Source organism: Austrofundulus limnaeus, unplaced genomic scaffold (assembly GCF_001266775.1).
Source record: "Austrofundulus limnaeus strain Quisiro unplaced genomic scaffold, Austrofundulus_limnaeus-1.0 Scaffold83, whole genome shotgun sequence".
Taxonomy (NCBI): Eukaryota; Metazoa; Chordata; class Actinopteri; order Cyprinodontiformes; family Rivulidae; genus Austrofundulus; species Austrofundulus limnaeus.
In genome coordinates this window covers 1,868,172-1,876,563 of record NW_013952485.1, presented here as the reverse complement: position 1 = coordinate 1,876,563, position 8,392 = coordinate 1,868,172, and the positions used below count along the sequence as shown (strand labels likewise).

The window sequence follows — 8,392 nt, the reverse complement described above, 5'->3', positions numbered from 1 at the left end:
TTGTTGTATTTTTTACCCCTCTAAAATTGGAGTTTTCAATTTTTACTCAGTTTTCTTAATATCTCAGAAGATTTCCACATTATTGATTGAGCTTTGATAAAGGTTTTCTGAAATACTTTTGTGGTTCTTTTGTTTTGGTTTATTTTATTAATGGGTGCCATGTCATTTTGTTAAACTGCAGTTTTCTAAGCGTTGYGTTTGGTTATGTCACATTTGCTGCTTGGTTTTTGATATTTTGTTTTATCTTTTCTTATGACAGTTTCTAAAGAATTACATTGTTTTCTAGTTTTGGTGGGTGTTTTTCATCAGTGAATCTAAAGATTACAAGGGTCTCTGCAACAATTAAATAAATTATATATAAGTATATTTTTAAGTCAAAATGGTGAAAATATTTTACAAGAGGAACTTGAGCTGTAATCGAATTCAAAAAAGTAAAATGAAATTCTGCACCATTATGATCAGTCTCATCTGGGCTTCTCACTCTCTGCCCTCCTCCAACAGTGGCCTCCAGCTCGGCCGAGCACGACCTCCACTCCAACTGGGTCTTGAGGGTCCCACGGGTCACTGATGATTCCAAACAGACAGCAGCTCCAGTCTGTGCCAATGAAAAAGTCTCCTCAAAAAAGAAGAAAAAAGCCAGTGGGTCTACAAGCAGCAGAATGCAGCTGCAGAGGAACCCGATCCACCTGCCCAAAGTGGTGGAGAGTGCGTTCCAGACGCTGCGCTTCAAACCCAAATTAAAAAAGCAGTGAAGCTCCGATGGGACATTTGACACTACAGCGGCGCTGCCACGTTGCTAACAGAACTCAKACTGTGATGTTTTAGTCAGGCACTGCAAACAAAACATCTTTCCAAAAAAGCAAAAGCAATAGTTGAAATCTTCTAAGGTCTTTCGAGAGGTTATAAACAATGACCATCTAACCTGTTGCACAATCGCAATTCCAATGAAGTTTTATTGTATCTTCATTGTATCTAAAACATAACAGAATATGATGTGCAAATCCTTTTCAATCTATATTAATTTAATTGCACTACAAAGGCAAGATATTTCATGTCAAAACAAATACATTTTCTTTTTGTTTGTTTTTTTTGCAAATATTCACTCATTTTGAATTTGATACCTGCCGCATTCCAAAAAAGCTGGGACAGGGTCATGCTTATCACTGCTAAACCACTTTTAACAACATTCAATACGTGTTTGGGAACTGAGGACACTACTTGTTGAAGCTTTGTAGTTGAGACTTTTTTTTCCCATTCTTCCTTGACGTACAACTTCAGAAGCTAATGTGCCGTACATTTTCAAYGGGAGACAGGTCTGGACTGCAGGCTGGCCAGTCTATTATTACCTGAACTCCTTTATAATGAAGGCACGCTGTTGTAATACATGCAGAATGTAGTTGGAATTCTCTTGCTGAAGGACACCCCCACCCACCCAAAAGTTTGAAATGTGGACTCCCCACAGGACCACTTTATGTCAGTGCATCTCAGATGAGCTTGGTCTCAGAGAAGTCAGTGGTGTTTCTGGGTGTTGTTGATATATGGCTTTGCGTGGTTGTTTTAACTTGCTCTTGTGGATGTGGAGATGAACTGTGTTCACTGACAATGGTTTTCTAAAGTGTTCCTGAGTGCGTGTGGTAATAACCATTAAAGATTTATGGGGTCTTTTGTCGTGTCACCTGAGGGATCAAAGGTCATGGGCAATACAATGCTGGTTTCGGCCTTGCCGCTTGCAGAGATTTGTCCAGATCCTCTGAATCTTTTGATGTATTATGGTAGGTAGATGATGAAATTCCTAAATTCCGTTCCAATCATGACACTCACCTGTTTCCATTTAACCAGTTTACCAGTGGAATGTTCCAAACAGGTGTTTTTTGAGCATTCCTCAACTTTCCCAGTCTTTTGTTGCCTCTGTCCCAGCCTTTTCAGAACATGTTGCAGGCATCAAATTCAAAATGAGTGAACGTTTGCAAATTAATTAATTAATTAATTAAAAATAAAAAACAATAAAGTTTATCCATTTGAACATTAAATATCTTGTCTTTATATTCACTTGAATGTAGGTTGAAATTAATTTGAAAATCATAGTTTTTTGTTTTACACAACATCCCAACTTCATTGGAATTGGGGTTGTAAGTCAATCTAAGCACATAAATTTTAACAAGACATGCAAAACATTAATTTATAGATTTTTACAATGATGTCAATTTTTCACTTCCCCATTAATCACAATGAATCTTATGGTTACTTGCCATCATCAGTAGCAACTATCTGTAGCATTTGACTTTTTTAAGACAAAAGGTTATGGCCCCACTTACAATATCTGTAAGATTGTGAATCTACCAAAATTAAAGTCGGTCTACAAACTAAGGTGGTTCAAAGAGTTGTCTACAACAGGTATGATATTGTTTATACACATTTAACAGTATTTTTCAAAGTGGGTGCCACAGCCTCTTTGGGGGGCCACTAGAGGGCGCTTGGGGGTATTCAGCTAGCTGAAGGGAAGGTGAGAGATGTGAGAGAGGTGAAAGATGCAAAAATTAAAAAAAATAATCTAGTAAAAGTTTTGAAATAGAAATATGTTTTATAATATTTTGAAATTTCATTCAATTTCATTCATTGAAATGTCATTTCAGGTTTATTACAGTACACTATTTTGCCAAAAGTATTGTCTCACCTGCCTTGACTCATGTGAGCATAAGTGACCTCCCATTCCTAATCCACAGGGTTCAGTATGACGTTGGTCCACCCTTTGCAGCTACAACTTCAACTTTTCTGGGAATGCTGTCCACAAGGTTTAGGAGTGTGTTTATGAGGATTTATGACCATTCTTCCAGAAGCACATTTGTGAGGCCACATACTGATGTTGGACAAGAAGGTCTGGCTCAGTCTCTACTCTAATTAATCCCAAATGTGTTGTATCAGGTTGAGGTCAGGACTCTGTGCAGGCCAGTGAAGTTCATCAGACTCTGCCATCCATGTCTATATTGACTTTGCTTTGTGCACTGTCATGTTGGAAGAGGAAGGGGCCAGCTCCAAACTGTTCCCACAAAGTTAGGAGCATGGAATTGTCCAAAATGTCTTGGTATACTGAAGCATTTTGAGTTCCTTTCACTGGAACTAAGGGGCCAAGCCCACATCCTGAAAAACCCCACACCTTAATCCCCCCCTCCAAACTTTAACACTTGGTACAATGCAGTCAGACATGTACCACTCACCTGGCAACCACCAAACCCAGACTCTGCCATCAGAYTGCCAGATGGAGAAGTGCGATTCATCACTCCAGAGAATGCACCTCCACTGAGTCCGGTGGCGGCGTGCTTTACACCACTGCATCTGATGCTTTGCATTGCACTTGGATGCAGTTGCTCGACCATGGAAACCTTTTCCATGAAGCTCTCTGTTCACTGTTCTCAAGCTAATCTGAAGGCCACATGAAAGTTTGAAGGTCTATAGAGATTGACTCTGCAGAAAGTTGGCAACCTCTTCGCACTATGACACTTCAGCATCCGCTGACCCCGCTCTGTCAKTTTACATGGCCTACCACATTGCAGCTGAGTTGCTGTCATTCCCAAACACATCCATTTTCTTATAATACAGCTGACAGTTGGCTGTGGAATATTTAGGAGTGAGGAAATTTCATGATTGGATTTGTTGCACAGGTGGCATCCTATTCYACCTGGAATTCACTGAGCTCCTGAGAGCGACCCACTCTTTCACAAGTGTTTGTAAAAACWGTCTGCATGCCTAGGTGCTTAATTTTATACACCTGCGGCCATGAAAGTGATTAGAACACCTGATTCAGATCATTTGGATGGGTGAGCAAATACTTTTGGCAATATATTGTATTTTGTAGCATTGTTTGTGGGTTTCCAAGGGGAGTTCATGACTAGAAGTTAATGCTGTTTAKGGGACTATGGCAAGCTTGGGAACGATCCCTTCAACATTTAAGTCCACTAAATACTTTTGAATTCCAACATTTTYTACATTGAGGGTCAACAATAGATAATTCACTCCATGAAGCTTCGATGACTCAGGAAAAAACAGAACCCTGAAAATRAAGAAGCTCAATAGGTACATTCACTTTGTTAATAAAAACTTTCCTGCTTTTATAAATCAGTGCTTTTTCAGCTGCTCACATAACTCACTTTATTTTAATGTACTTTACAGCAGTAAGATAACTTGGTTGGCTTTAAAATTGTGAAACATAAAGAAAAAATAACTTTCATTCTGACATCTCAAGATTGATTTGACCAGTTAGTTAATAGAATTTAATAGAATTTCTTTCAAGATGCCTTTTGAGGTGGACTTTCAGGAAAGTTCAACATTGGGATGGATATGGATTTTTGGCGGATTTACACTTTAAAGTTCAGGTCAGGGAGCTTTGCATTCCTTCGAGGCATCAAAATACAACTGTGGAAAGCAACAACGGCTCTATTCAAGCTCTGAATCAAAGATTGCTAAATGAATATCTGATTCAGCGGTGAGATTCAGCGAGGTCAACTTCAAATTCTGAGCTGACTGTGGAGCTCTGAGCTAAACGTCATGCCACTTATCCTGAACTTCAAGAGTCAATACTCCAAGTTACAAAATCCTTAACACTATAGTGATGCCAATGTAACCTAAATGTATTTAACCATGTTTTCACATCGGTAGTTCTTAATTAAGTCACAGCTAGTACTTCTGTTTTTCATTACAGCTTAAAAGAGAACAGGTCTTATGTCTAAAAAAAAAGCATGGTGGAAAAAGGTTTTGTCATCTGGGAACTGATGGGAAAAATATTTTAACAAAAGTTAACAAAAATATGTTTTACAGTGTTTGTTTTTATCACTTTTTAAAAAAGAAAGGCAGTTTGTTTAATCCAGTTTTCTTTAAAAGGGTGTCAAATTAAAGTCACTATTCACATATGTTTGTTACAAACTGTTATTTTTTTTTTTTTTACAAATCAATATGAACCAAACTGGTTATTTCTTTTCGGCTTTGGCCTTAGGACTGAAGAAAGATGACATGGGCTTCATGCCGCTTTTGTCCACCTTTGCTAGAGTTTTCTGAGCAGCCGTCATCTTCTTGGGTGGCTAAAAGAGAAAAAAATGAAGGAGAACAAAAAAGGAAACATAAGTCAAAGACCTTGCCCAGAGGCAGCAGGAAGCGTATGACGTACGATGAACTTGAACATGATAAATATTGAACAATTTTCACAAGATATGCCCTTGTTTTTTTTCCATGTTTTTGCTCTACACAACACAGCTTAAAGAAAGCAGTAAACAGACAAAGAAGCACAAAAAAGAAGGAAGTCTGCTCTGATCATGGTGACATGAAATTTACTAAAAGCTTCTATTTACACAAATAAAACAAGCATCTAGTCGGTGCAGGCTGCTCTGCGTACACTCACTTTCCGCGCAAAGTCTGCACTGTTGAATTTGGTGTAGTCTTCTTCAGCCTCCACCGGTTTGTCTGAAAGTTTCCGCTTCTGCCAAACGAGGAAGTAAGAGATGCTTTTCATGACGAAAGGCAACCAGACACAAAGGAACCCTCGCCAGCAGCACAACAAACCTCAAACCAAAACCACACAAGCATTGATTGATTTCTCTTTAAAAGGGATGTTAGTGAGTTGGAGGGACACAAAGAAGCAGCTTTAGCTTCATGCAGAACAGAGAAGTGAGTTTACCACACTGAATGTGCTCGAACATACCTTAGATGGAGGCTCTGTTTCCTTTGGACTTTTGAGCTCTGATAACCTGCGGGGTGAAAAAGGCCTGTTTAATCTGAAAGGTCACTATAGTGCAGAGATAAATTTTTTTTTTTTTTTAATTATTTAACTTACCCTAAGTGTCCGAGGAGCGCTTTGCTCAGGTCTGCGCTGATGTAGTCTGATATTAAGCCATGAGCGTAGCGTAGGTAGTCTTCTGTGCCATAAAGTAGCAATAAAATACTAATTAATTCTTCAAATAAATTGTGATTTGGGAGAGTTGAGGAAATGATTGGATGATTAAACAAAACACATAAATAAAAGTTAATACCACTACTGCCATCTACTGGTTTTTATCCATATCTGCTGATAAAAATTGGCTTCAAATGTTGCAGATTTAAAAATTTGCGAGCAAAGTATGAAACAGAAATTGCATTTTTCAGAAAGAGAGAAATGATCAGAAGCATTGTTACCTTCCTGATTATCTGACTCGGACTTGACTCGGACATACGTTGTGGATTTCACTCCTTCTCCAACACAGACGTTTTTCTTCTTCAAGGCAACAACAGTCCTCTCCACCTGCAACAAAAAACAATATAAATAAAATATGAGGATTTGCACAGTTTTTCCTGATGTTTCTGTTCTGCCTTTTAGTTTAAAATTCTACACCTTTTTTTTCAACCAGTCCATGGTTCGATCCTGACTGTATCGATGAAACTTCTGGCTTCCCACCTCTGAACACAACAGCAAAAAGCAGCAATGAAACAATCAATCAATCACCTTTATTTAACCAGGTAGAGCCCGTTGAGATTGAGATCTCTTTTACAAGGGTGACCTGGTCAAGTGGTCAGCAGCACGTCACATAGTAATTTACAAAGCATTTGCATTGATCAAAAAGAAAATAAGGAAAAAAAAAACTACAATCACAATATGTACATGTTGACAGTTCAGAACCATCAGGATAAGACAGAATTCTATAGGTATTTACGATATTTGGTAGACTTGAAAAGAAATTTAGGTGAGAAAAAATAAATAGATAAATAAAAACAGACCGACATCGTTTGAGTAGATACAAACAAAGCACCTAACTTCATGTTGCAGCTGATTGCTATTGAACAAAATAAATAAAACTTCACCTTTCTCCTCTGCAATGTGGTGCAAGCTGGCGAGAGAACGTGTGCAGCTGAGCAACCTGGAGCACGCTGGGAAGTCCTCATCTTTTACAACTTGATCCACAGGCTGGAACTTCCCCTGAGCAGAATAAAAACAGATAAAATACTATTAAAATTCTTATTTGTTGAATTTGTTAATTAGTCATTAAATTAAAAATATTTAAGTCAACTTCAGCAGCTAATGTTAGCAAAATTACTGTGAGCAAAGTGTGACCCTATCTTGTCAGCAGTTTTGATCTTCTTTAAACAAACAATATGACACATTTTTAGAGCCAAGCTGCACGTTTGTGCTCCCAGAGTTTAAGGAACAAAGGCTACATTCACACACTGCAGGCAAAAGTGACATAAACCGGAGTTTTTGTGACCTATCAGACTTTTTAATGATAGTCTCAATGTGCTAAATTGCTTTTCTTTTTTCTCAAACCTGACCCAGGTCTTTTTCACATGGTACTAAATTGTATACATGTACGATGTTTGTCAAAGCAACTGCAGTCATGTCGCATTAATTTCTTTCACTACTTACAGCATTCATATAGGTGTATACAGGTCGATCCAGATATTTATCTTACAAACGTCATGCTTGGAACTTTACACATGTAAGGCTACAGAACACAAGTCCAGTTGCTTTGTCTTTTTTAAACTTTCTATATTTGTCATGTCTTGGATGACTCCAATATACATATGATATTAACAGTATCATATGCATGTGACATCGATATTCTATTATGATGGGATCGATAACTGAGCAGTAGCCGCTCCTGTTCCAAAACTTCAATTCTGCATTGGAGTAGGTGGGAAGCAGCCAGATCAAATGTAAACATTTAACAAAACAAGCATGGTAGATAATATACTGTAGTTTGCAAACTTCAGAATTGATCCACATGCATAAATGTGTAGCACAGGGGTGCCCAACCAGTCGATCGCGATCGACCAGTAGCTCGTTGGCTGGTTCCCGGTAGCTCACGGAGCGCAACCTTCCTCTAACAGCTGAGAGCCGGCTCGTCAGCTGAGAGCAACAGTTGCGCTCCAGCCCAGGACTCATGTCCGCTCGCTGAGCTCTCCGGCAGAAGCGGTGGAGGTGGGAGGCGGGAGGAGTTTACATTCCAGCCTTGAACACGCTCCCTCCGACCTCCCCAGCACAGCTGACGAGCCGGCTGTGCTCACAGACGTAGTCTCGTGAGTTTTGGGTGCGGTGAAACAGCACTCCGAACACGGCCTCGCGAGACTTTAGGGTCATGTGTTCACAACAAAGCAGCGAGGCAGGAAAAAAATTAACGAAAGACAGCTAACAAGCAAATAAAAACTCATTATTTTCACCTGGAGTGGGAAGAGGACTCATTTGTAATTGAGCGCTGCCTTGGCTTGTCCAAAAAGGATAACGTGGAACTGCATTTCTTTCAAAACAATGCACAAATGCTATGAGATGGATTCCCCCTCCTAAGCTAAGGTAAGGCTGCTAATGCAGCCCCGTACCTGATAATGCAGCCCCGTACCTGCCTCAACACAAAAAAACACTGCAGAAAACATCTTTCAG

General features: G+C 39.2%; 3 protein-coding genes across 4 annotated transcripts in view; 1 reads left to right on the top strand and 2 right to left on the bottom strand.

The window, feature by feature from the left end:
- Positions 1 to 587, bottom strand: part of LOC106519860 (uncharacterized protein CXorf21) — a 16,827-nt gene extending 16,240 nt beyond the window's left edge. Inside the window, exon 1 of the mRNA XM_014011705.1 lies at positions 451 to 587. The gene's annotated coding sequence lies outside the window, so the exon portion shown is untranslated. The remainder of the gene's footprint in view (positions 1 to 450) is intronic.
- The window catches only part of c9h13orf42 (chromosome 9 C13orf42 homolog), an 11,685-nt gene extending 10,667 nt beyond the window's left edge, over positions 1 to 1,018 (top strand). Inside the window, exon 3 of the mRNA XM_014011704.1 lies at positions 502 to 1,018. Coding sequence (XP_013867158.1) covers positions 502 to 752 — 251 coding nt within the window. The 3' untranslated portion in view covers positions 753 to 1,018. The remainder of the gene's footprint in view (positions 1 to 501) is intronic.
- Positions 1,019 to 4,241: 3,223 nt separating this feature from the next.
- Positions 4,242 to 8,392, bottom strand: part of rnaseh2b (ribonuclease H2, subunit B) — a 9,431-nt gene continuing 5,280 nt past the window's right edge. The window contains exons 5-11 of one of the 2 annotated variants that reach the window (XM_014011703.1): positions 6,823 to 6,937; positions 6,356 to 6,420; positions 6,160 to 6,265; positions 5,822 to 5,900; positions 5,690 to 5,735; positions 5,390 to 5,467; positions 4,242 to 5,072 (exon numbers count right to left, since the gene is read on the bottom strand). In XM_014011703.1, coding sequence (XP_013867157.1) covers positions 4,962 to 5,072; positions 5,390 to 5,467; positions 5,690 to 5,735; positions 5,822 to 5,900; positions 6,160 to 6,265; positions 6,356 to 6,420; positions 6,823 to 6,937 — 600 coding nt within the window. In that variant the 3' untranslated portion in view covers positions 4,242 to 4,961. Of the gene's footprint in view, positions 5,073 to 5,389; positions 5,468 to 5,689; positions 5,736 to 5,821; positions 5,904 to 6,159; positions 6,266 to 6,355; positions 6,421 to 6,822; positions 6,938 to 8,392 lie in introns of both variants that reach the window. The other variant, XM_014011702.1, reaches the window with a different exon arrangement.